The sequence below is a fragment of the Pelophylax lessonae genome (genome assembly GCF_965119305.1).
Source record: "Pelophylax lessonae genome assembly, chromosome: 7".
NCBI lineage: Eukaryota > Metazoa > Chordata > Amphibia > Anura > Ranidae > Pelophylax > Pelophylax lessonae.
The window spans coordinates 208,098,859-208,126,792 of record NC_138774.1 but is presented as its reverse complement, the minus strand read 5'-3'; the positions used below and the strand labels follow the sequence as shown (position 1 = coordinate 208,126,792).

Genomic DNA, 27,934 nt, shown 5'->3' with positions numbered 1-27,934 from the left:
TTTTTGAACCCTGGGATATGTAGTCCTTAGAAATGGAAAGTTAACAGTTGCAAAGCATGCTGGGAGTCCAGGAAGTAGTGGGGAGAGATAGGCAGCAGAAGGACAGTCAGAACATACAAGGAGATTCCTCCTCATGCACTCTTATATTGGACTGTGAAATATATTTATATTATTACAGTGCTGATATTATAATATGGAGTGTGTGCTGTGAGCAGAGAACTCCTTTATCATTCTATCAGCGCTGCCTTCCTCTTCATACAGAATAATAGAATTCTCAGAGGTGTGTGGAAGACTTTATGTCCCCCCCGGGACTCACCTTCAGGAACATGTTGTTCACCTCCTCCTCATGGTCCTCCTCGGGTCCTAGTTGTTGGTGTCCAGAGGTAACGGAGGAGGCGGTCTGTCGAGGCGCGGTATGCACGGACCGGGTGAGGGCGGCGGGTCCCGTCTGCAGCAGCGGCCGGGCGGCCCGGGTGAGGCGCAGCGCCCTCACACACAAGGACATCGCCATGTTTTCCGCTGCCTGAGCGAACTCACGCTAGACACGGGACCAGGCCGCCTTCTCCCCACCCCCTGGCCAATCAGAAAGAGAGCTATCTGAAAACTTAGCTCGCATTGGCTGAATGGGAAGTCCTTCTGACGGCTCCACCAATAAGAAAATCTACGTCTTTGTCAGGCGAACGCCATCTTTTCTGTGGGCAATAGCCCTAATTATTTGTAACCAGGATAAACTGAATATTGTAGTAGGAGGGAGAAGTTCATGTGTTGATCTTATCGTCCAATCAGGGCACACCTGTTATGTCTGATAGACAAGTCAAACAATCCTAAGTGATTGATGGCTATGGGCAACTCTTTTCTTCTAGTCAGTTTCCATTACCGAAAACAAATGTCTGTTTCATTTTGCAACCTGAATCTTCCTTTCATTTCTCACCTGCACATAACAGGGGAAGACTGGAGAATGGTTGTCAGGGTTGACTGTTCTCCTTTCAGTCACATCTATACAGGAGGACCAAGGCCTATTTCTGACACTTTGTTTACAAGCTAAAATCTATATTTATTTCTAGAACATTATGTAGAACCCCCAAACACTATACAGGTCCTTCTCAAAAAATTAGCATATTGTGATAAAGTTCATTATTTTCTGTAATGTACTGATAAACATTAGACTTTCATATATTTTAGATTCATTACACACAACTGAAGTAGTGCAAGCATTTTATTGTTGTAATATTGATGATTTTGGCATACAGCTCATGAAAAACCAAAATTCCTATCTCAAAAAATTAGCATATTTCATCCGACCAATAAAAGAAAAGTGTTTTTAATACAAAAAAAGTCAACCTTCAAATAATTATGTTCAGTTATGCACTCAATACTTGGTCGGGAATCCTTTTGCAGAAATGACTGCTTGAATGCGGAGTGGCATGGAGGCAATCGGCCTGTGGCACTGCTGAGGTGTTATGGAGGCCCAGGATGCTTCCAGAGTGTTGGGTCTTGCGTCTCTATACTTTCTCTTCACAACATCCCACAGATTCTCTATGGGGTTCAGGTCAGGAGAGTTGGCAGGCCAATTGAGCACAATAATACCATGGTCAGTAAATAATTTACCAGTGGTTTTGGCACTGTGAGCAGGTGCCAGGTCGTGCTGAAAAATGAAATCTTCATCTCCATAAAGCTTTTCAGCAGATGGAAGCATGAAGTGCCCCAAAATCTCCTGATAGCTAGCTGCATTGAGCCTGCCCTTGATAAAACACAGTGGACCAACACCAGCAGCTGACTGAAGCTGACTGTGGGTACTTGACACTGGACTTCAGGCATTTTGTCATTTCCCTCTCCCCAGTCTTCCTCCAGACTCTGGCACCTTGATTTCCGAACGACATGCAAAATTTGCTTTCATCCGAAAAAAGTACTTTGGACCACTGAGCAACAGTCCAGTGCTGCTTCTCTGTAGCCCAGGTCAGGCGCTTCTGCCGCTGTTTCTGGTTCAAAAGTGGCTTGACCTGGGGAATGCGGCACCTGTAGCCCATTTCCTGCACACGCCTGTACACGGTGGCTCTAGATGTTTCTACTCCAGACTCAGTCCACTGCTTCCGCAGGTCCCCCAAGGTCTGGAATTGGTCCTTCTCCACAATCTTCCTCAGGGTCCGGTCACCTCTTCTCGTTGTGCAGCGTTTTCTGCCACACTTTTTCCTTCCCACAGACTTCCCACTGAGGTGCCTTGATACAGCACTCTGGGAACAGCCTATTCGTTCAGAAATTTCTTCCTGTGTCTTACCCTCTTGCTTCAGGGTGTCAACGATGGCCTTCTGGACAGCAGTCAGGTCGGCAGTCTTACCCATGATTGCGGTTTTGAGTAATGAACCAGGCTGGGAGTTTTTAAAAGCCTCAGGAAACTTTTGCAGGTGTTTAGAGTTAATTAGTTGATTCAGATGATTAGGTTAATAGCTCGTTTAGAGAACCTTTTCATGATATGCTAATTTTTTGAGATAGGAATTTTGGGTTTTCATGAGCTGTATGCCAAAATCATCAATATTAAAACAATAAAAGGCTTGCACTACTTCAGTTGTGTGTAATGAATCTAAAATATATGAAAGTCTAATGTTTATCAGTACATTACAGAAAATAATGAACTTTATCACAATATGCTAATTTTTTGAGAAGGACCTGTATATATATATATAATATAAATTTATTATATATAATTGAGTTTTTTTTTGCAAAGACATAGTAGAATAAAATGGCAGTCGTTGCAATATTTTTTTGCCACACGGTATTTGCGCAGCAGTCTTTCAAACACATTTTTTTTTTAAAAATACACTTCACTGAAAAAAAAAAAAAGCCGAAACTGAAGTCAGCACAATTTTTTTGTATATTGTGAAAGATGATGTCAGACCGAGTAAAATGATACCCAACATGTTACAGTTTAAAAATGCGCACACTCGTGGAATGGCAACAAACTCCGGTCGGTACTTGAAAATCTCCATAGGCGACGCTTTAAAAATTTTCAACGGTTACCAGTTTAGAGTTACAGAGGAGGCCTTTTGCTAAAATTATTGCTTCAGCTCTGAAGATTGGGGCGATACCTCACACGTGTTATTTGAACACTGTTTACGGCGCAACTTACGTATGCGCGAGCAGGGACGGGAGCGCTTTAAAAAAGTTTTTTTTTCAATTTATTTTATTCCTTTAAAAAAAAAAAAAAAAAAAAAACTGATCACTTTTATTGTTGTCACAAGGAATGTAAACATCCCTTGTGACAGTAGAAGGCAGTGACAGCAGGGCCAGCCCTACCATGGGTCCCGCTGGGTCCATTGGATCCAGGCAGCACTTGGAGAGGGGCAGAAAATTGACTCCCATGATTTTTTTTTTTTTTTTTTTCAGCAGTTTTGTGTGTCATCAGTTTGCAGCGCGTAACGGGCAGCATTTCCCCATCTCATACTGCCGCCCATAGTGCAAACTGATGAGTATGAGGAGGCGGAGTGTCTCCTCCAGGGAACATCCCCAACATAATCCTGGAGTGCGCAATGACATCAGCACACTCCTTCTCATGCAGGACAGGCTGGATCTTCTAGGGCAGTGACCACGGCAGACACAGGAAGGACAAGAGGACTGAGGACAGACAGTGGGTGTTTGGTGGACCAGTCCAGTGGGGAGTTATAGAAAAAGATGACAGTATATATAATATTTTCAAAATTGTATATTTATATAAAATGGGCTTTTGGTGGGCATGATTTTTATTGGGGGGGGGGGGGATTTCATTCTTGGACCCAGGGAGCACAATGTCTTGGGCCAGCCCTGAGTGACAGGTACTCTTTATGGAGGGATCTGGGGTCTAAAAGACCCCAAATCCCTCCTTTGCACTTAAATGTATTCAAAAAGCCAAAATCTGCATGTTTTAACCTCCCTGGCGGTATGATTATTTCAGATTTTAGGTGCTGAAAGCAGTACCATTATTTTGCATGTAATTCCTAAGGACGAGCAGCCCAAATCAACTACTAATTACATATGATTTTTTTTTTTTTACTGTGCGTTCTTCTTTATAACATCTCTGGTATGATAAAGTTTGAAACACAAAATCATAATAAATAAATTAAAGTATATATATATATATATATATATATATATATATACACACACACACATACATACATACATACATACATACATACATACACACACACATATATATATATATATATATATATATATATATATACAGTAAAACTGCAGGCAAGGGCACCGGAGAAAGCACAGGGGGGGCAAACTAAGGTCAATTTATTTTATTTAGTAATTTATCAGTGTGTTTGGTGTGTTTTACTTTTTGAATTTGCAGCCGGTTCCACCCCCCCTGCGACGCAGGGAACAGAAGCCAGGGCACACAGCATGAGGCAGAAGATCCGGCTGCCGTACACTGCCAGAATACATTGTGGGATCCTGGGGACAAGGTAAGTAACCTCTTCCAGGATCCAGCTATTTCTCCCTGGCGGTACCCCAAGTGTGGCTCGGGGTTACCGCTAATGGTACTGAAATTCCACCCCGAGCCACACTCTGGAATACCGCCAGGGAGGTTAATACTGCCAACATGATTGGAGACCCGATCAAAGCCAAATCTGGTTTTGTTCGGGACTCTAACCAGCCGGCGGACGTGCCATCTGGTTGCTCGGTTCTCCCGATGGGACAGGAGACCCAGGCAGAGCGAGGGTTGGGCGGGACGGGACATCCCCTCCTGCTCCCTGTGACAACACTTGAGCGGCTGCTGAGCCGCATCGCTTGTTATCATCAGAAAGCCGACCACCGGCTCTAGCTGCAGGCATCACCCCTGTATAACCACTTCTTCAAGCCGATGTACAGGTACTTCGGTTTATGGGAAGTGGTCAAAGAGCTCTTAATGGAACTTTACCCATAACAACTTGGTAAAAATAATGAACTTACATTCCACATTAAAAATGAGGCTACCAAAATGAGCGTGTGCTGTAAATTGCCTTCAGTATTGCTCCACACTGAAGCCGCCGCTGATGCTGGGACCGGACTGGATTGGCTGCAGAATAGGTAAATATAGTGATTTTTGCCTTACAGGGTTAGACAAAGCAGGTTTAGCGTTCGGTTTTGCCTGAACTTCTACTTTAATAATTATGATACCAAAATGAGTGTGTGCTATAAATTTCCTCTAGCATTGCTCTTGTTTCTTCTTGCTGGAGGCAGACATTTTCCTGAAGCCCAGAACCCCTGAACAGCTGTAAATCATAAAGCGGTACAAAACCAATCAATATAAGGCTTTCAAAAAACAGTTACATTCCTGGAATGCTGGGATTGGTAACTGTCCCATTTGCTTGTGCCTTCAACCAAACCATCAAATGACTAGTGTCATAACTGATCACATGGCAGTTACAGATCAAACAGAAGCAGCTTCCTTGGCAGTAAAGGATAGGAGGGCTTAATTCTGCTTTAGACTGTCAGTAGATCAGCCTCTACAAACTCAGCAGTGCCTAAAAACGATGTTCGAAGCGAATTGGTTACTATGCACAGCTGCACTGGATCTGAGTGCACCACTTTTAGTAAATCTCCCCCACAGTATTACTGGATTTTAAACAGTATAAAACACCCTTTTTTCATGTTTTTCATAGGTATACCTTCATAATGGGACAGCCTGAAGTCATCTAGCAGGACATAAAGGATAAGTTCACCTTTCATAACATGTTAGACCCATATTTGGGGTGTAACATGTTATGAATGCAAGGCCCCGCACTGTGCCAGCTAGCAGGGGATCTTCTCCATCCATTAGCTGTCAAAATTTAAAGAACACACAGGGGTGCTGGGCTCCGCCCACCCAGCCACGTCCCTCATTTACAGTGCCCTGTGAATGGAAAGCTACAAGGTACGGCAGCCTTTGCAGCTGTCAGCTTGAAGTTTTAACAAGCTGTCAGCTTGTAATGCTATGGTAGTTCATTCATTCTTCATATCAGCATGTATCAGCTTCTTCGTACGAGGCAGCCTATACACTGACAGACCTGCTGATACTTTCTCTTAATATACACTCATAGTACCAATGCTTAATAAAAAGAGTTTATTTAACACACATACACGACTATTAAACATCCAAGCAGAAAACTGTACAGGGTAGGAAATAACAGAACGGCACTCCAGCATCTTTTTATTCCACTGGTTTAGCGCGGGATGCCTCGGCATTGGCTCTAAGCACAGCTCCTGGGCTGGGATATGGTCGCTGTTGGAATAGGGGTCCTGCAGCTGTGGTGTCTGCTCCAGTTTTGGCCTCGTTTCTTTTAGGCAGTCCTGTGGACCATGTCCCCCTGGAGTGCAGAGAACAGAGTTATGCAAGTTCATGATACAAAGTATAAATAACAGTACCTCACACATCACATATTTTTTTCATACAACAGAATTAATGCACTATGTAGCCTTGTACCCCATAGGAAGAAAAAAATGTTGACTTATAGAAACACGTTGGTGTCTTATCTCTGTTACTAAAAGCTCACTTAGGCTACGTTTGTACAACTATTCATATACAACAGCATTGATTTTATTTGCTTACTATGGTTATCTTTGTGTAAGTTATATGCAATAAAATTTGTGCTCTTTTTAACCTTTGATCTATGCCCTAAAAAAATCCCACCAGAGGGGGTCTTGTGCACATATTTTACGGATGTGGGCATCACTTCCACAATTCAGTAGTTGTCTGTAACTATCACATATGAGATGCATTAAAATGGTTCAGGTGTCAGATATATTTACCATGTTCAATACATGCAGGTTTAGTAAATGTGTAAATTTAACACTTGAAGATATACAGTACGGGAAAATAGTATTTGATCCCCTGATGATTTTGTACCTTTTCCCACTGACAAAGAAATTAACAGTCTAACATTTTAATGGTAGGTTCTTTTTTTTTTTTTTTTAAAAGTGAGACACAGAATAACAAAAAAAAAAAAAAAATCCATAAAAAACGCATTTTTCAAAAAAGTTATAAATTGATTTGCATTTTAATGAGTGAAATAAGTATTTGACCCCTTCGCAAAACATGACTGAATACTTGGTGGCAAAACCCTTGTTGACAATCACAGCGGTCAGACGTTTCTTGTAGTTGGCCACCAGGTTTGCACACATCTCAGGAGAGATTTTGTCCCACTCCTCTTTGCAGATCCTCTCCAAGTCAATAAGGTTTCGAGGCTGACATTTGTTAACTCGAACCTTCAGCTCCCTTCACATATTTTCTATGGGATTAGGGTCTGGAGACTGGCTAGGCCACTCCAGGACCTTAATGTGCTTCTTCAGCCACTCCTTTGTCGCCTTGGCCGTATGTTTTGGGTTTTTGTCATGCTGGAATACCCATCCATGACCCATTTCCAATGCCCTGGCTAACCCACGATTTGATGGTACATGGCCCAATCCATCATCCCTTTGATGCGGTGAAGTTATTCCTGTCCCCTTAGCAGAAAAAACACCCCCAAAGCATAATGTTTCCATCTCCACGTTTGATGGTGGGGATGGTGTTCTTAGGGTTATAGGCAGCATTCCTCCTCCTCCAAACATGGCAATTTGAGTTGATGCCAAAGAGCTCGAGTTTGGTCTCATCTGACCACAACACTTTCACTCAGTTCTCCTCTAAATCATTCAGATGTTCATTAGCAAACTTCATGTGCTTTCTTGGAGCAGGGGGATTTTGCGGGCGGTGCAGGATTTCAGTTTTTCACAGCGTAGTGTGTTACCAATTGTTTTCTTGGTGACTATGGTCCCAGCTGCCTTGAGATCATTGACAAGATTCTCCCTTGTAGTTTTTGGCTGATTGTTTACCGTTTCATGACCATTGAAACTCTACAAGGTGAGATCTTGCATGGAGCCCCAGACTGAGGGAGATTGACAGTTATTTTGTGTTTCTTTCATTTGCGAATAGTTACACCAACTGTTGTCACCCTCTCACCAAACTGCTTGGTAATGGACTTGTAGCCCATTCCAGCCTTGTGTAGGTCTACAATCTTGTCCCTGACATCCTTGGACAGCTCTTTGGCCATGGTGGAGAGATTGAAATCTGATTGATTGCTTCTGTGGACATGTCTTTTATACAGGTAACAAGCTGAGATTAGGAGCACTCCCTTTAAGGCCCCTTTCACACAGGCGGACCGTTCAGATCCGCCTGTCAGTTTTTTTGACAAATCTGAATGGTCACCCCATGCATCTCTATGGGGCATCGGAGACATGTCCGCTGACATCTGGACGGATGTAAACCCTATTTTCCATCTGTCCAGCGGATCAGATGAGAACGGACAGATGGTCCGTTCCCATCCGATTCCCCCCTAGAGATGCATGGGGACCTGACAGCTGTGTCTCCGCACACATCGTGGAGAGACAGCTGTCATCCTCCTGCTCAGCGGGGATCGGTGGATCAATCCCCCGCTGAGAAAAACGGAGTCCGCCTGACAGACTCCGTGTGTGAAAGGGCCATAAGAGAGTGCTCCTAATCTCAGCTCATTACCTGTATAGAAGACACCTGGGAGCCAGAAATCTTGCTGATTGATAAGGGATCAAATACCTATTTCACTCATTAAAATGCAAATGAATCAGTTCATAACTTTTCTGAAATACGTTTTGCTGAATATTTTCTTTGTTATTCTGTCTCTCACTGCTAAAATAAACCAACCATTAAAATTTTGGACTGTTCATTTCTTTGTCAGCGGGCAAACGTAAAAAATCATCAGGGGATCAAATACTTTTTTCCCCTCCCTGCAGATTTATCTTTTAAGGAGACCACAGCCCTCCCCCTGACAATGCCTTCACTATTTTTTTTTCCCAGAAGGCCAGGACCATCTTTGCTCAAGCATCATTTATGACTTCAGTATCTATATTTGCATTAAATCCTTTTCGGAGCTGCGCCTATCCAAACTGACTCACAAAGTTCAGCCCGCCTCTGCTGTCTCTAACTGTGACATGCTACAAAATGTACAACATACAGTCTTGGGGAAAGGCTTCCTGCTGCCTCTAGCAGAATAACATAATTCTCTAAAATCTGCCTAAGCAGTTACTTGACTAAATCTCAAGAAGAGCTTTTTAATCTTAAAAAAGGTACTTTTTTGTAAACTATACTTTTGCAATATAATGTAAGCTGGCAGAAAATTATTATTAGTAATGTAAATATTTGGATACTGATTGGTCCAATTTAAAGGGTTGGCAAAACATCTCTTGTAGCGGGAGAGCTAACAGTCAGAAAGTATAGTTCCTATGAGCTGGGCGCTCACAAGAGCGCTGAGCTGTGGAGGTGGCAGGAGGGGCTGGATCAGGCTCTCAGTGGCTTGCCGAGAGGCTGAGCCAGGTGCCGGTTCAGGCTGCTGGGTGGATCCCGACAATATGGTCGCAATCTTTCCTGAGCATGGACCAGCTCTGTGACATCAGCTTTAGCCCACTGTTGGCTGAAAGTGGATCACAGTAATGCAGAACAAACTGCACTTCTGTGATCCATTGGAGAAGTATAAACAAACAAGCTTTGGCTTTACTTCTCCTTAAAAAAAAAAAAAAAAAAAGAAAAAAAAAAAGTGTAAATCAAAAATCTCCAATATAAAAAACAATTCTCCAATAAAACCTATGAAGAAAGAGAGACAGCTGCTCACCATAATATCCACAAATATTCCTATAAATACACTGTTTAAGTCATTTAAACTCCTAGGATATTGATCTGGTTGTTTAAGTATCAGAGGGGGTTGTTAATCAGTTTCAGCTGCTTTGGTGTTTATGAAATTAACAACAGGTGCACTAGATGGGCAACTATGAGACAGCCTCCAAAACAGGAATGGTTTTACAGGTGATGGCCATTGGCATTTTTTTCCCAACTCATCTATTCTGACTGTTTTTCACTAGTTTTGCATGAGGCGATACCTGGATAGGTTGCTCAGGCAGTCCAACACAATAATACGTGCCATTGCCAGAAGGTTTGCAGTGTCTCCCAGCACAGTCTCAAGTGCATGGAAGAGATTCCAGGAGACAGGCAGTTACTCAAAGAAAGCTGGACAGGGCCATAGAAGGTCCTTAACCCATCAGCAAGACCAATATCTGCTCCTTTGTGCAAGGAGGAACAGGATGAGCACTGCCAGAGCCCTACAAAAGGACCTCATGCAGGGCACTGGTGTGAATGTCTCTGACCAAAAGTTCAAACTTTATGAGGGTGGCCTGAGGGCCCGACGTCCACTAGTGGGTCCTCTGCTCACTGCCTGGACTGTGGAGCTCGATTGACATTTGCCATTGAACACTAGAATTGGCAGGTCCACCACTGGCCCCCTGTGCTTTTCACAGATGAGAGCAGGTTCACCCTGAGCACATGTGACAGACATGAAAGGGTCTGGAGAAGCCGTGGAGAACATTATGCTGCCTGTAACATCATTCAGCATGACAGTTCGGTGGTGGGTCAGTGATGGTTTGGGGAGGCATTACCATGGAGGGACGCACAGACCTCTACAGGCTAGACAATGGCACCCTGACTGCCATTCGGAATCAGGATGAAATCCTTGGACCCATTGTCAGACCCTATGCTGGTGCAGTGAGTCCTGGGTTTCTCCTGGTTCACATAAAAATACCCGGCCTCATGTGGCGAGAGTATGCAGCCAGTTCCTGGAGGATTAAGGAATTTATACCATTGAATGCCCCCCACACTCGCCTGACCTAAATCCAATAAAACACCTCTGGGACATTATGTTTTGGTCCATCTGATGCTTCCAGGTTGCACCTCAGTCTGCTCAGGAGCACAGTGATGCCCTGGTCCATATCTTGGAGGAAATACCCCAGAACACCATCCGCCGTCTCATTAGGAGCATGCCCTAATGTTGTCAGGCATGCATACAAGCATGTGGGGGACAGACAAACTACTGAGTACCATTTTGAGTTGCTGCATTGAAATTTCAGCAACATGGACTAGTCTGCTGCATCATTTTTTCACTTTGATTTTTGAGGGGTCTTTGAATTCAGCCCTCTGTAGGGTGACAATTTTCATTTCCATCAAACAATGTGGCATCCTTTTATTCCTAACACATTACCCAATCCATATCAGTATAGATATCCAGCATGATATTTTTCCCCATTAAGATCTGATGTGTTTTCAAAGTGTTCCTTTCATTTTTTTGAACAAAGTATATATACTCCATATGCATAGGGTTGTTCCTTAAGTTGTAAATATTTTAAACCCTCACATTATAGAATATCAGTGCTTTTGTTTAAACAAATAATTACAATGTGCAACTCAAAGTCCTTAATCTTGAGAAAGGAATAAATTAAAGTGAAATTCCCACAGAATCCACCCTGACTTCTTTTTATAATAGCAACACCTCAGTCCTTCAACATTGTAATACTGTACCAAAACCCCCGGGTTTTATTTAAACAGCAGATATGCATGCATTTTCTGCCGCTATATGAGCATAACGAAAAACAGCAGTAACACGCAATGGCATCAGAAGACATGCCCCGCCCAATGCATTTCATAAAAATTACATCCTCAGGGGAACCACTGCACTATTGCTGCTTTTTTTGTTTCCGATGCATGTTCTTCTGCTGCGAGTATATTTGTGGTATAAAAAAAAAAAAAAAAAGCACTAGCAGGTCTGTATTCAGACGGCTCCTCTATTTGTGAGATTTTTGGCTTCCATTCACCTGATCTTATGAAGTGAGCCGAATACCCAGTATACCCGGTGACTCTGCTCTATTTAGTTATGCACGAGGTGCACTATACTCACCCTTATCTTTGAAAGGACTATTTATATATACACGTGGGCATGTCCATTGCCCCCTACCTGTGGATATAGGTATAGGGGGTTTACTTTAAGTGCCGGTTCACACTTATGCGCTTGCGCTTGCAATGCGAATTTGCAGTGCGAGTTTACCTTATGTTTTTCAATAGTACCAGCGCGATTGTAATGAAAATTTGATTGCGTTGATTATGTTAATTAAGCTCAGGAGGGGTGGAGCTGAGGGGAAAATCAAACAAAAAATAAGAATTCGCACATAAGAATTCGCACATATCTGAACTGATAATGCGAGTCCAGACCGATTTACATTGATGTCTATGGAGACTAAATTCGCAACGCAACGCTGTAAACTCGCACAAGACCCTTTTTATCATCGCATCACATTTGCATCTGGATCGCAACGCATAGATGTGAACGACCGTCACGAATTCAATGTATTTTGTAAATGCATGCGATTGGAGACTATTTAGAACGCATCGCATTCGCAGTACAAGCGCATAAGTGTGAACCGGCACTAACAATTAATATTTGGATCACTCTATTCACTCCCTACACTTGGTTCTGTGACCCTTTGGTCACCATGAATATGACCCTTTAAAATGAGTCCCTGGGCTTACTGGCTCCCTTTCTACACTACCCGTTTTTAAATTAAAATAAGTACGACCCACCTTATCTACCGTGCTCTTCAATCTAGGATTGTTTAAATTGATTTTCTGCTCAAATACATCTTTTTGCTGGACCCTGAGGAAGCGCATTATGCGAAACGCGTAGCTCCAGCAATTCTTTCTGCACATGCTATAATGCTATACAATATATTGTTACTCCCATCTCAATCATTGTAGATGAACTTACGTACTTATTGTTTTTATTCTATGTATAAATAAAGATTTTCCAATTTTTTAAATATATATGTGTTATTGTTATCCTGTACAAATATATGCATATTTTGGTGATATATAGAGGCACATTTAAATCCCCCTCTCTTTGAGGACACGGCTTGACCTATTATCTGGGCCAATCTTTGCCCTCGTTTTGTCTTTCCATATTGTACATATGGGGGAAGGTGCCATTATACCCTCTATCTAAACAGGCCCCTAGCTCTCCTTCTATATAAATCTCTGCTCATAAAAAAAAAAAAAAATTGTTTTTTTTCCAACGTGGAGGAGATTAGAACCCCCATTTAGTTTTTTTACCATCCATGTTCTTTAAAAGGAGATTTTCCTTTTCTTTTTGTCCCATAGGCAAAACAAGAAGTGAGTGGAAATCCCTCCAAAGTGGGTTGAATCCTGTTGTATCACCATTGGAAAATTTCTCTTAGTGTTCTAATGGCAACTCAAAATTTGGGATTTTCTTTTACTTTCACTTGTGATGAAAATGGTAAACAGGACAAATCGAGAGGGCGAGTCTCCCTAATGGGGTTACAGACAGCAATAAAAACCGAAAGGTGTTTTATTTCCCTTTTCCACTCTATCCAAAACTAAAAAAAAAAAAAAAGTTTGCGTTTAGTTACACTTTAATGGCAGATGAAGAGAGTGGTGGGGGAGTTAAAGTAAGGCAAGTATATGCTACTGGAGCAGTAAAGTGAGCCTCCTTTCTTTAAACTTTTTTAGGTTGTTGTAATTAAAAAAAAAAAAAAATCTTAATGAGGAGGATTATACATACATACATACATACATACATACATATATATATATATATATATATATATAAATAAAAATAATATACAGTATATAGTTACCTTGGAGCATCAGAGTAAGCACTGGGATCCATGGGATCAATTTCCTCCTCTTTCCTTCCTGGGAAAAGTATACACATTAGTTAATCTCAAGGAAGCTGGTATTACGCTCAGACTGGGAAATATTCCTCAGCTCTGTCACCTTTTTTAGATTTAGGATAAGGAGCCACTTCATCCCTCCGGCTGTGTCTTCTCTCTTTTACATCGTCCCTCTCAACCCGCTCCAACCTCTCAGACCTCTCCAGTCTCTCAGACCTTTCCAACCTTTCCTCGGATTCTGGAACTAGAAAAAGCAGGAAGATAAACATTTATCCATGAGAGAGACATAGGGGTTGATTTACTAAAACTGGAGTGTGCAAAATCTGCATAGAAACCAATCAGCTTCCAGATTTTTGTCAAAGCTTAACCACTTCAGCACCGGAAGGTTTACCCCACTTCATGACCAAGCCATATTTTGCGATACAGCACTACGTTATTTTAACTGACAATTGCGTGGTCATGCAACACTGTACACAAAATTGATGTACTCCTCCCCCCCCACAAATAGCTTTCTTTTGGTGTTATTCAACCACCTCTGTGGCTTTTATTTTTTGAGCTATAAACCAAAAAAGACTGTCAATTTTGGGAAAAAAAAAAATTATATATTATTTATATTATTTTACTTTCTGCTTTAGAAAAACATCCAATAAAAAAAAAAAAAAAAAATTATATATATATATATATATATATATATATATATATATATATATATAAAAAATCCTTATCAGTTTAAGCCAATTTTCGTTCTGCTACATATTTTTACATTAATTCTGCTAGAAAACATATCCAATTACAAAAAAAAAAAAAAAAATGGGAATTTTGACTTACCATAAAATCCATTTCTCTGATGTTCATTCACGGACACAGCTCCTGAACTTCTTTAACCATTGGGTTATACTGCCCCCTACAGGAGTAGGACACTACGCAGAAAAAAACGTCTGGCTACGCCTATGGGCAGTCCCAGTGGGTATACTTCCTCTCTCTGCTATAGGTACTCAGTTTTGCTACAAGCAGTGTCAGAAGAATTACAACTCCACAGAGGGGTGGGTGCTATGTCCGTCAATGAAAATCAGAGAAATGGATTTTACGGTAAGTCAAAAATCGAATTTTCTCTTCGTTAACAGACGGACACAGCTCCATATCTTCTTAAACATTGGGGCATCCCAAAGCAGTGTTAACACACAAAGGGGTGGGAACAGCAAAAAAAAAAAAAAAAAAATCCCCAAGGCTAAACTATAGTAAACCAGGTAAACAGGAGCTCAACCAAAACGACTGGGGCTCACCCGAAAAAAAACAATACACCCCCAAAGAGGATCAGGTCCTCTAAACAGCAGCCTGCAAAACCTTTCTCCCAAAGGAAGCATCCGCAGACGCCAATACATCCACTTTATAGAACTTTGTGAAACTGTGCACCCACGACCAGGTGGCCGCCTTGCAAACCTGCGTCACTGACACCGAATAACGGAAGGCCCAGGAGGCACTGAACGCCCGAGAAGAGTGTGCCTTGACAGGGAAAGGAGGAACCTGATCCTTGATGGAACAGGCCTGAATCAGTCTGTCTGATCCATCAGGAAATGGTTGCAGAGGAAGCGGACAACCCTTTCTGAGGCCCATTCGTAAGCACAAATAGTGTGTCCAACTCCCTGAAAGACTTCGTAGCTGCCAGGTACACCCGAATTACCCGGACCACATCCAAGGCATGCAAAGCAAAATTTCCTTCTGATGTTTTGGCCTGGGGCAAAGGGCAGGCAACACAATATCTTCATTCAAATGAAAATCAGAGACAAACCTTTGGAATTAACGATGGACAGGGACAAAGAACCAACTTATCTCTGTGAATCACCAAGTAAGGTGAATGACAGGATAACGCCGCCAATTCCAACCCCCTGTGCGCAGAAGTGATAGCCACCAAGACCACCTTCTGGGATCCTGTTTAATCTATAGGAGGGGATATCTAGTACAATCTCAGTATTTGCGGATGATACTAAATTAGGCATGCCAATATCTTCTATGCAGGATGTGGAAACCTTACAAGCGGACCTGAACAAAATAATGGGGTGGGCAACTACATGGCAGATGAGATTTAATGTTGAAAAATGTAAAGTAATGCACTTGGGGGCCAGAAAGCAGAAACCAAGCTACTCACTAGGGGGGGAACCTCTGGGTGAGTCTAGGATGGAAAAGGACTTGGGGGTACTGGTAGACAACAGGCTTGGTAGTGGCATGCAATGCCAAGCCGCTGCAAGCAAAGCCAACAGAATACTGGGATGTATAAAAAAGGGGATTAACTCCAGAAATAAAGAGATTATTCTCCCACTCTACAAGATTCTGGTCTGGCCACATCTGGAGTATGCTGTCCAGTTCTGGGCACCGGTCCTAAGGAAGGATGTGCTGGAACTGGAGAAAGTCCAGAGAAGGGCAACAAAAATAATTAGGGGAATGGAGGACATCAGCTATGAGGAAAGACTACAAGCACTGAACTTATTCTCTCTGGAGAAGAGACGATTGAGGGGGGATATGATATCCATGTACAAATACTGTACTGGCGACCCTAGCATAAGGAACAAACTATTCAGAGAAAGGAGATACAATAAGACACGTGGCCACTCACTAAAACTAGAGGAAAGGTGGTTTAACCTTAAAGTGCGTAAGGGGTTCTTCACTGTAAGAGCGGTAAGGATGTGGAATTCTCTTCCACAAGCAGTCGTATCAGCAGGGAGCATTGATAGTTTCAAAAAACTATTAGATGGACACCTTAAAGACCACAACATACAGGGGTATACAATGTACGGTTAAAAGCGGACACACACACACACACATCATAGGTTGAACTGGATGGACTGATGTCTTTTTTCAACCTCACCAACTATGTAACTATGTAGGGGAATCTCCCAAAGATTCTCAAAAGGGGGCTTCTGAAGGACAAAGCAACAAGATCCCGAGGCGGCAACGGAGACCGCACTGGAGGGGCCAAGTGCCTAACTCCCTAAAGAAAAGTACACACCAGGGAGTGTGTGGCCAAGACCGGTTGAAAGAAGACTGCTAAGGCCGACACCTGACCCTTGATTGCACTCAAGGCCAGTTTCTGCTCAACCCCCCATTGAAGGAAGATCAAGATCCGATCCCCCGAGAAAGAATGAGGATGAACCCCAAGAGACTCACACCACACAATGTACGACTTCCACAAAGTCGATTTCCTAGCTTTTAACAGCGCTGGAATCACCGATGCAGACAAACCTCTATCCATCAGCACCTGGCCTTCAACAGCCAAGCCGTCAAATCCGCGAATGTAAAGCAGGATGGAAGATTGGTCCTTGGGACAGCAGGTCCTCCCTGAGAGGAAGCTTCCAAGGAGAGTCAGCGACCAGTCGCACCAGATCGGCGTACCAAGCCCGGCGAGGCCAGTCTGGAGCCACTAAGATGACAGGAATCCCTTCTGCCTCGATCCTGCATAGAAATCTTGGCAGAAGCTTTAGTGGAGGGAATGCGTACATCAGACGATACTGACCCCACCGGAGACACGACTGATGAAACGCCTCCGGAAAAAAGGGACCACTCCCCTTGGTCCAACGCCTGCCGCCAGTTTTCCACCCGGGAATGTGTATGGTGGAGAGGACTGGAACAAACTGTTCTGCCCACCTTAGAATGCTGGCTACCTCCAGACCCGCAAGGACACTTCTTGTGCCCCCATGGTGATTGACATAAGCCATGGTCATGGGATTGTCCAATTGAATGCGCACTGGACATCCCTGAAGACGATCCGTCCAATGGTCAAGGCACAGTCTGATTGCTCTGAGTTACAAGACATTAATTGGTAGTCTGGACTCTTCCAGTGTCCAGAGCCCCTGAGCAGAATTTTTGCCGAGGACGCCTCCCCAGCCAGACAGGCTGGCATCCGTGGTGACCACTGTCTAATACAAGGGGAGGAAGATTTGTCCAGCTGAAGCACTGGAGAATGAAGCCACCATATCAGGGACTCCTTCGATCCCCAGCTCAGCTGGATCTGATTGTCCAGAGACTGCGAAGTATGCATGGACCTTGTATGGAACTGTGCAAACAGAACCGCTTCAAAAAAGGTAGACACCATCAGGCCCAGCACTTGCACGCAAGTCCGGAGGTATGACCATCTGCTAGACAGCAGGAGATGAATTGCAGCCTGCAATGTCTTGAGCTTGTCCAAAAGGAAGGAGCACTCCGGCTAAGGCCGAGTCCAGAGTCAGACCCAGATAGTCCAGCTTTGCAGACTGAACCAGAGCAGACTTCTGAAAATTCAGAATCCACCCGAACTCCCTCAGAGTTCGTATGGTGATTTCCAGATTTTCCACCAGAGCAGTAGGAGACAGGCAGGAGGTGGTCATCCAAGTAGTCCAGTACCGCGATCCCCCATTGGTGTAACAATGCTAGCACCAGGGCTAACATTTTTGTGAAGACCCGAGAAGCAGAGGCGAGACCAAAGGGTAACGCCACAAACATAATGCTTTTCTCCCACTGCAAAGCGGAGGAAGCGCTGGTGACAAATATTGGTATGTGAAGGTAAGCATCCTTGATGTCGATAGAGGCAAGAAAATCCCCCTGATGCAGGGATGCAACCACCGTGAGAAAGGACTCCATCCTGAACTTCTGCACCTGCACAAAGCAGTTCAGCGCCTTGAGGTTCAGGATTGGACACACCTTGCCTTCCTTCCTGGGAACTGTAGACAGGTTTGAGTAAAAACCCTGAAAACGTTCCGAAATGGGAACCAGGATAAGCACTCCAAACAGACCCTGTAAGCAGTCTGGGGACAGGCACAGTTGGAAGGAAAGAACCTTACCAGGGGGTAAGCCGATCTTGTAGCCGGACTGAATGACTTAGTGGACCTACTTGTCTTGTACCAGGGAAGTCCATGGGTCCGGAAACCAGCGAAGACTTTCCCCCACCCCCAATACGATTTAGGGCGCACCTTCATGCTGAAGGAGCCTTGTCCGCGGGTCTGGAGAAGCCAAGAAGGGGGGCTGACATCTACGACGAGGGACCTTGCCCTTAGTAGCCTGCAGAAGAAAGGTACTCTCCCCCTGAGAGACCTTTAATGATGTCATCAAGGGTAGCTCCAAACAGACGATCTCCTTGAAAGGGAAGATCAGTCAAGGCCTTTTTCAAAGTCTGGTCCACAGATCAACAACTAAATCAAAAGAAACACCAAAAGACCACTGCCGAAACAGAGAGCTGAGCCACTAGGGGAGCCACATCCAAAGAGGCATCACAGATAAACTACAGCCCCTGGACTAGCTGGTCCGCCAGCTCATCAAAGGCAGGGGGGAGCTGTTCTCCCTCCAGGTCACGGCGTAAAAGCTTAGCCCACTCAATCAGAGTTTACGACACCAGGACAATGGTGAATACCAGCCTTAGTGCCGAACCAGCCAGAGTGTACTTCTTGCGGACCACAGCCTCCGCCTTCCTGTCAGCTGGATCCTTAAAGACTGGGGACTCTTCAACCAGAATCATGGTTGCCGAATCATGATTGCCTTGTTCAATCTGGAAGCCAGAGGGTCCACCACCAGTGGAACAGTCCACTTCTTAAGAAGGGACTCCTCATAGGGGTATCCCCTAGCAAATCGCTTAGGAACCTCAAGGGGTCCCTTTGGTCATCCCCACTCTTTAGCGATAATTCTGTCAAAATAGTCAGGGAAAGGAAACACCTTTGCCGCCCTGGATGGCTTGTGCGTGCCAAAGGGAACCTGCAACCTCCATTTTTAAGGTCTCACGCACAAATGCAATCAGTGCTTCCACCAGCGCCTTTTCATGCGCAGTTGCAGATTTGGAGGAATCATTCTCACTATCTGAGGATTCCGGGGGCGATGTTGCAGACCCAGCAGGGAGACCCACGTCCGTGGCAGTCGAATCAGATTCAGGATCTGATGAGACAGATGAGGCAAGGGAAGGCAGGGGGGGTTTTTTGCTAGCCTGTCACCCAAACACCACCTCCACCCGGGACACAAAGGACTCCAGGGCCGCCTTCAGTGCATCGATGGATGGTTGGGAGCAGGAGGGCCCCACAGCCTCAGAGAGAAGATCAGGTAGGGAGATGTGCTCCAGGGGGCCCCACAAAAAGTGTAACACACTGCAAAGAAACACCCACGGCGCTGGCAGCACCAACCGGTTGCCAGTCACAAAGCACCAAGCGAGGGAGAGGACCCCACCAGACTCACCACCCAGCAGAAACAGGCACCCACAGCCACCAGGATAATCTGCAATCCACGTGCGGCGATCAGGAAGTGAAAAGATGCAGGAGTCAGCACTAGAGGTTCCCACCGTCCAAATCGCCGCCCACAGGGCTCCACCGTCATGGCCGGCGATATTTTCAATAGCAAACCACCACAAAATGGCTGCTGGTTTCCACAAACATGGCCACCGTCCATTGAGCACACAGACTACAACAAAATGGCGGCCCTGCACGACACCACGAGGCTCCCAGGTACCCAGGAGGGATCCCTAGGCCTCAAGGACAGGCCCAGGCAGGACGAGGGGCCCTGGTAGGAGCCCTCACCAGGTAACCCCCCCCCCCCCCCGCACAGCCAATCGTCTAGTCAACGGCAGTGCACCCCCCTGCCCCCATAGCGCCCTGCCCCCACCCCAGGAGGTGTACCAGAACACTGACACAGGCCTAGCATGAGTGGGGGGGGGGGGGGGGGGTAGGATGGGGGGACAGATTAAGGGGGGTGCCCGACAGGAAGGGGGAGAACCCGGGGTCCAACCGTCCCAAGGAGGGGCCCACGTCCACCCCAAAACCCTCCAGGGGGAGAGGGGGGACAGCTACTCACCAAACCAGTAACCAGGCGGTCACCGCTCCAGGCACAGAGCCCCTCACCATCGAAATCGGGGGGGGGTTCTGTCGGCCAGGAGGAAGGCTGCGACTCGTGCCGAGAACCGGTCAAATGCGACCTTTCAAGGCGTTTGACTTGCAGGCCAGACCCTGTCCGGTGAGGGTCCTGTAGGGGCAATATAACCCAATGGTTAAGAAGATCAGGAGCTGTGTACATCAATGAACAAAAGAGAAATCAAAATGTCTTCATCCATTTAGGCCAATATGTATACTGCTACATGGTTTTGGTTAAAAAAAAAAAAAAAAAAAAATCCCAATAAGCGTATATTGATTGGTTTGCGCAAAGGTTATAGGGTCTTCACACCATGGGATATTTTTAAGGCATTTTTTTTTTTTTTTTTACTAATAATGGCAGCAATCAGCGATTTTTAGCAGGACTGCGACATTGCGGCGGACAAATCTGTTACTAAGTGACACTTTTTGGGGACCAGTGACATCAATACAGTGATCGTGCATTTTGTTTTAGCACTGGACACCGTACTGACACTGGCAGGGAAGGGGCTAACATCAGGGGTGATCAAAGGTTTAAATGTGTTCCCTGAGAGTGCTTGCTAACTGTGTGGGGGATGCTTTGACTGGGGGAAAGACAGAGATCCGCGTTTCTGCTTAGCAGAAACACAAGATCTCCATCTTCCCCTCTGACAGAACAACAATCTGCCTTGTTTACATAGGCGGACTGCCGTTCTGCCTCGCTCGGGAATGATCACCGGCTGCCGGCAAACATCGGGTCCGCTGGACCCATTGATTGGCTCCTGCTGTGTCCAACCACAGCAGGTTACCGGCAACGCGCATGTGTGCCCCAGTCCCAAAAGAAAAAAATAAACCGGTATGCGATTTTGCGCTGAAGGGCCGCCCTGCCGCAATATATGTGTGGGGCGGTCCGGAAGAAGTCAAAACAAGCTGAAGATATAAGTTGATTGGCTACCATGCAGAGCTGTACCAGATTTTGCACTCTACAGATTTAGTATAATCAACCTCAGACTTACAGAAAAAAAAAAAAAAAAAAAGGGCTGGGTTCACACTTATGCGAGTTTGATGCGGGATTCTCCGCATCCAATTCGCACGAGAGGAGAGTGTGACCAGCTCTCAATGGAGCCAGTTCGCACAACCCCAGGGTGGCCGTGGTCTCCACTGGAAAAGGGTCCTGTGAATCTTCTGGTCTGTTTCAGGTCTGAATTCAGACCTGAAACTGAGAACAGGGACGCAGCAGACCCCCCACTGTGAGTGGCAGCCACAGCTACTGTGAACACTGCTTAAAGTGTTTCATACAGGAAGAACTTTCCCCCAGTTTCTACCTTTTACATAGTTGTATTCACATCCTGTAATGCCCTGCACAGCAAGACTGGCTGAAGAGCAGCGTTAGCATGCAACCAGCAGCAAAAAATACACAGGGTAAGTATATCTTTGAAGATAAAGAAATGATAGAATATACCATGGGTGTTAGTGACTTCTTCTGTAGTTTTTTTTAAGCCAAGTACACACTATTAGAAAAAAGGATCACTCTTCTGTATTTAAAGCGATCGTTCGGTTTTCTGTTCGTTAGCACACTGCTTTAGCAAGCCGATAAGGACTGTTCAGAAAAATATTGCCAAAAGGGACATGCTGGAAATTTTCTCTTTAGTTGTCATAATATCCAATTTTGGTTTCATTAGTACAGTATCAAAATTAAATTGGCAATTTTGCGCATGATCAGAAACAAAGTGCAACTGTAGACTAGAGATAGGGCTCTTTCACACGGTCTGCCTCCGTGTGGAGAGGGAGGTGTCACAGCTCCCGCTGCTCTCTATGGGGGATCGGATGACAGCGGACCGTCTGTCCGCTCTCATCCGATCCGATCGAAAAATAGGGTTTCCATCCGTCCAGATTTCAGCACAGGATCGGATACGGATTGCAGTGGAGGTGTCTCTGCTGACATCCGCTGCCCCATAGAGCTGCATGGAGGATCCGATCAGATCTGCCTAAAAAACTGACAGGTGGATCTGATCGGATTGCCCGTCTGAAAGAGCCCTAAGACTCTAGCCATGTACATAGAAAGTTGTATTTTGTCATATGAGAAGATTTGTACCATATAATGGCACTCTTGTTTGTCGATATGGGACTAGCATGTGGAGAAAAAAAAAAAAATGGATAGTTTTTCCAATTTTCTTAAAGTGTGTAAAAGGCCTAACACAATAGGACTAGACGATAAAATCAATAATTAAAAATGTTTACAAACTAAAAGCAAATCACTTCTAACCAGAGAAATGGAGAAGAGAATTTAAGAAAAGAGCTGGGAATAGGTGTGGATAGAAGTGGGAAGGGAAGGAAAGAAGAAGAGAATGGAGTATGATGAAAGGAAAGAACTCTATACATGAGACACTTCACAAACAGTGACATGCAGACGGCATCACCTTTGTGTTTGGTTGTGCTTTTGCTGATAATAGCAGCGGGATCATGCGGAGACAACCATGACACCATATCCGTCTCCACATTCCAGTAATAAGGGAGGCCCCTGAATTAAGGAGAGAGGGAGAGAAAATCACAAATCTGAATACAAATATTTCTCTGACCATCTGTGATCATACCAGCCTAGGGTACATCACTAACTGTACTGTCTAGTAAACTAACAGTTTGGGAAGATGCCAGCCCTAAAGAAAACCTGCCACATTATAAAACACCTTTAAAAGGCATTGTACATGTTGTTTTAAACTAGGTATTAACCACCAGGCCTATTTCTGACACTTGTTGTTTCCAAGTAAAAATCTGTATTTTTTGCTAGAAAATAACTTTGAACCCCCAAACATTATATATATTTTTTTTAGCAGAGACCCTAGAAAATAAAATAGAGAATGTTGCAATACTTTGTCACACCATATTTGCCCAGCAGTGTTACAAACACAATTTTTTGGGAAAGAAATACACTTTTTTTAAATTAAAAAATAAGAAAAAAAACAAAAAAAAAAAGTTAGCCCAATTTTTTTCTATAATGTGAAAGATAATGTTACGCTGAGTAAAAAAATACCCAACGTGTCATGCTTCAAAATTGCACACGCTCGTGGAATGGCGACAAACATTGGTACTTAAAAATCTCCATAGGCGACGCTTTAAAAAGTTCTTGGCGATGTCACATGTGGTTTGAATACAGTTTACATATGTGGGCGTATGCGTTCGCTTCTGCGCACGAGCCCGGAAGGACGGGGCACTTTATATATATATATTTTTTTTTCTTATTTTACCTTTTATTCTTACACTGTCCCTTTTAAAAAAATGTTTTTTGATCACTTTTATTTCTATTACAAGGAATGTAAACAGCCCTTGTATTAGAAATAAGCAGGACAGGTCCTCTTTAATGCGAGATCAAAAAGACCTCAGATCTCACATCTACACTTAAAAGCAAGAAAAAAAAATTAATAAAAATGTTATTTTTTTGCAGCATGGAAAAAAAAAAAAAAAAAAAAAAAAAAAGGGCCCTTTAGTGTCGTTGGGAGAAAGCGAAGTATGACATCACTCCGGTCCTCCAAGGCTATAGAGTCGAGTGGGAGCCATCTTGCCCTCACTCAACTTCCTGCCTGGGACATGGACAGACCGAATAGTTTTCCCCGCTACCGACGGCTCCAGTAAGCGGGGAAAATGATCTGGAAGCGGCAGGAGGGGGGCACCTCTCCCGCCACCCATAAAAGTGATCCTGCGGCGAATTCCCCCGCTGGGACCACTTTTATGTGAAAGAGGACCACCCGCCATGTAAGAAAATACCGGGGTTAAGGCAGCTATCTGCTGCCAAACCCCCGGTATTTAACATCAAAGTACCAGCGTAAAACTGCGACGAGTGGGGCAATCGGATGGAAACTGACCACCTGTGCATTTCCATTCGATCTGATCCGCCAAAGGGATAGACAATAGGTCCCCCATCTGTCTGTTTTTGGCGAACAGGATCAGATCGGATGGTGTGGCCAGACATCTGCTGCTCCACAGAAGAGACTGGAGGGTCCAATCAGGTCTGCCTGAAAAACTGACAGGCGGACCTGATTGGATCGCCCGTGTGAAAGTGGCAAAAAACTCTGCATTTACCATGCAGGTTAATGTGAACTGGCCTTGGCCTTTCCCCAACTTTACACAAGTCAGCCAGAATAAGCAGCAGCTGGGACTCACCAGTCTGGGTCAAACACTTTGTACCAGTTTGGAGGAAGATTCTCTATCCGGGTTGCCTCATAATCAACATTATCATCGTCATAATCCTCTGCAATGACCTCTTCTGCTGGTTCTAATGGGATATAGCACAGACAAGGATTGAGTGAGAAGAATCTACATAGTGTCAGGAGTAGACAATAAAAATGATATAAGCATACATCCGCTCACCTGATTCCACATGCTTCAGAATCCCTCTCTTGGCTAATCGAGCCTGAAGAGCCAACGGAAGGGGCATTCTGGACCACTAACCTGCAAGAGAAAGAAACATTTACTGTGAGATTTCTCTTCTCAGACCAGCGTTAGCTAAAGCCTTACATTGCTTTGAGAAGACATAACTGAGATCTTATTCTCTTCCAGGTCCTTTCAAATGGATAAGATGATTTTGCATTGGTATGTTTCAGTTGATGACAGCCAGAGACTGTGATTAAAAATGACGTTCCCATAGTAAAAGTATTGCTACGGTACAAGTCCTGTGATTGCACATATAAAAGATCATCCCAGCTATATTAAAGTAGATCTAAGTTCTAACTGGACGACATGGCGTTTGCTAAAGAACCAAGTTTAATAAACCATTTTTTTCTATAAAATAATACTGCTTTGACCCTTTTGGATACACCTCGGTGCTGCTGATCTCATCAGATTTCAGCCATTTCCTGTCAACATGCACTAGCTCCAGTGTCAGCTACAGGTCTTTGCTCTGGACCGGCATCCTGTGTGAGACAACTGCCGGCCATTTCTGAGCAATAGGCTTTAAAGTTGAACTAATAGCCACCCCTTTTTTTGCATTTCGGATAGAGTAAGGGAGGGTTAAAACCCCCTTTTTTTGCCATCTGTGTCCCATTGGGGAAATGTGCCTTCACTTATTGTCCCATAGGAAAACAGGAAATGCCTTTGGGCCCCCCAGGTCACCAGAACTAGTGTCTCCATTGAAAGATTTACCCTATGTTATTTTTCTGGGGACAAGGACAATGGCCTGGTCAGGAAGGGTACACAATTTTAGTTTTTTTTTTCCAGGTATTTACCAAAACATATTCAAGCTATAGTTATATAATGCAGTGGTCCTCAACCCTGGCCTACAGGGCCCACTAACAGGCCAGATTTTAGGTATTACCTTGGGGAGATGCAGACTAGAGCAGTGGTTCTCAAATCCGGTCCTCGGGACCCACCAACAGGCCAGGTTTGCAAGAGAACTAAATTACATCACAGGTGATCTCATTTGCTTCTCAGTGATTGCAGTATTCTAGTCTGCATCCCCCAAGGTAATACTTAAAATCTGGCCTGTTAGTGGGTCCCGAGGACCGGATTTGAGAACCACTGGACTAGAGTACTGCAATCACTGAGCAGCAAATGATATCACCTGGGATGTATTTCAGTTATCTTGAAAATCTGGCCTGTTAGTGGGCCCTGTAGGCCAGGGTTGAGGACCACTGATATAATGGATATCTGCTGAAAGTGCACACTCTCAGGTTTAATTTGAGGGCATTTACATCCAAATCAGAGAAAGGGTTTAGGAATTAGAGCTCGTAAGAATAGCCAACCCGCTTTGTCAAGGGACCAAAAGCAATTGGACAATTGAATCAAAAGCAATTTCATGGCCAGTTGGGGGCTACTTCTTCATTATTTTAATAATTAAGCAGATAAAGGGTCTGGAGTTGATTCTACTGCTGTGAACCTACATCATGCGATCAAAGGAGCTGTCCATGCAAGTGAAACAGGCCATCGTAAGGCTTCAAAAACTAAACAAATCTATCAGAGAGATCGCAGCAACATTAGAAGTGACCAAATCAACAGTTTGGTACATTGAGGAAAGAAGAACGCACTGGTGAGCTCAGCAACATTAAAAGATCATGGACATCCATGGAAGACAACAGTGGTGGATGATCACAGGATCCTCTCTATGGTAAAGAAAAACCCATTCACAATATCCAGACATGTGAAGGACACTCTCCAGGAGGTGGACGTATCATTGTCAAAGTCTACAATCAAGACTTCATGAGAGCAAATAAAGAGCGTGATTCACCACAAGGTGCAAACAGTCATAAGTCTGAAGAATAGAAAAGCCAGATTAGACTTTGCCAAAAAACATCTAAAAAAGCCAGACCAGTTCTGGAAAAGCATTCTTTGGATGGATGAAACTAAGATTAATCTGTACCAGAATGACGGGAAGAAAAAAAGTGTGGAGAAGGCTTGGCACAGCTCGAGATACAAAGCACACAACGTCATCTGTAAAATATGGTGGAGGCAGTGTGATGGCATGCATGGCTTCCAGTGGCACTGGGTCATTGGCGTTTATTGATGATGTGACAGAAGCAGCCAAATTCTGCAGTGTTTAGAGATATACTGTCAGCACAGATACAGCTAAACACAGCAAAGTTGATTGGATGGCGCCTCACAGTACAGATAGACAATGATCCAAATCACACTGCAAAAGCAACCCAGGAGCTTTTATAGGAAAAGAAGTGAAATATTCTGAAATGGCCAAGTCAATCACCTGATATCAACCCTAATGAGCATGCATTTCACTTACTGAAGGCAAAATTAAAGGCAGAAAGACCCACAAAGAACAACCTATAGACAGCTGTAGTTACAGCCTGGCAAAGCATCAGGAAGGAGGAAACCCAATCTTTGGTAATGCCCATGGGTTCCAGACTTTAGGCGGTCATTCGCAGTAAAGGATTCTCAACAAAATGTTAAAAATGAACATTTATCATTATATACATTTGTCAATTACATTTGAGCCCCTGAAAATGGGGGGACTGTGTATAAAAATAGTTGCAGTTCCTAAAATTTGTACTAGATATTCATGTTCAAACCCTTGAATTAAAGCTGTAAGTCTGCACTTCAAATTCATTTGGATTGTTTCATTTAATTCTGGTGGCATAAAGAGCCAAAAGTGTGTAAGTTGTGCCTGCGTCCAAATATATATATATATATATGGGTCTATCAGTACTTCCTATCAGTTTTCTTTCCTCATGTCAGCCTAGGAATGGGGGAGTCAGCCTAGGAATGGGGGAGTCAGCCTAGGAATGGGGGAGTCAGCCTAGGAATGGGGGAGTCAGCCTAGGAATGGGGGAGTCAGCCTAGGAATGGGGGAGTCAGCCTGTGATGACCTATGATGACCTGTGATATGCAGACACGAGGAGCAGGAAACAAGGGTTAGGCTGGGGTTAGATGTGATGGGAGAAATAGGGCAGATCAGCTCTGCGTCACTACAAGGCCTGGCAGTGACACCCGGGCACCATTGTGCATTGCTGATACAGACAGAGGCCCTCTAATAAAAAGGAATAACAACCAATTAGGGCGCCTCTAACAACTCTGTAATACAACATGAAATGATTCAGCTGCATGCTTCTTATTTTGGTTTGCCACCATAGGCAGAGAACCCCCTTTCCCTG

The 27,934-nt window shown here is 44.2% G+C and overlaps 2 protein-coding genes across 2 annotated transcripts in view; both read right to left on the bottom strand.

Moving 5' to 3' along the window:
• NDUFB11 (NADH:ubiquinone oxidoreductase subunit B11) overlaps nt 1–522 on the bottom strand; it is a 40,280-nt gene extending 39,758 nt beyond the window's left edge. The window contains exon 1 of the mRNA XM_082263423.1: nt 317–522. Coding sequence (XP_082119549.1) covers nt 317–511 — 195 coding nt within the window. The 5' untranslated portion in view covers nt 512–522. The remainder of the gene's footprint in view (nt 1–316) is intronic.
• A 5,553-nt stretch (nt 523–6,075) lies between these two features.
• The window catches only part of PQBP1 (polyglutamine binding protein 1), a 408,542-nt gene continuing 386,683 nt past the window's right edge, over nt 6,076–27,934 (bottom strand). Inside the window, exons 2-7 of the mRNA XM_082263422.1 lie at nt 24,708–24,792; nt 24,501–24,612; nt 22,763–22,863; nt 13,616–13,750; nt 13,477–13,534; nt 6,076–6,308 (exon numbers count right to left, since the gene is read on the bottom strand). Coding sequence (XP_082119548.1) covers nt 6,152–6,308; nt 13,477–13,534; nt 13,616–13,750; nt 22,763–22,863; nt 24,501–24,612; nt 24,708–24,774 — 630 coding nt within the window. The 5' untranslated portion in view covers nt 24,775–24,792 and the 3' untranslated portion in view covers nt 6,076–6,151. The remainder of the gene's footprint in view (nt 6,309–13,476; nt 13,535–13,615; nt 13,751–22,762; nt 22,864–24,500; nt 24,613–24,707; nt 24,793–27,934) is intronic.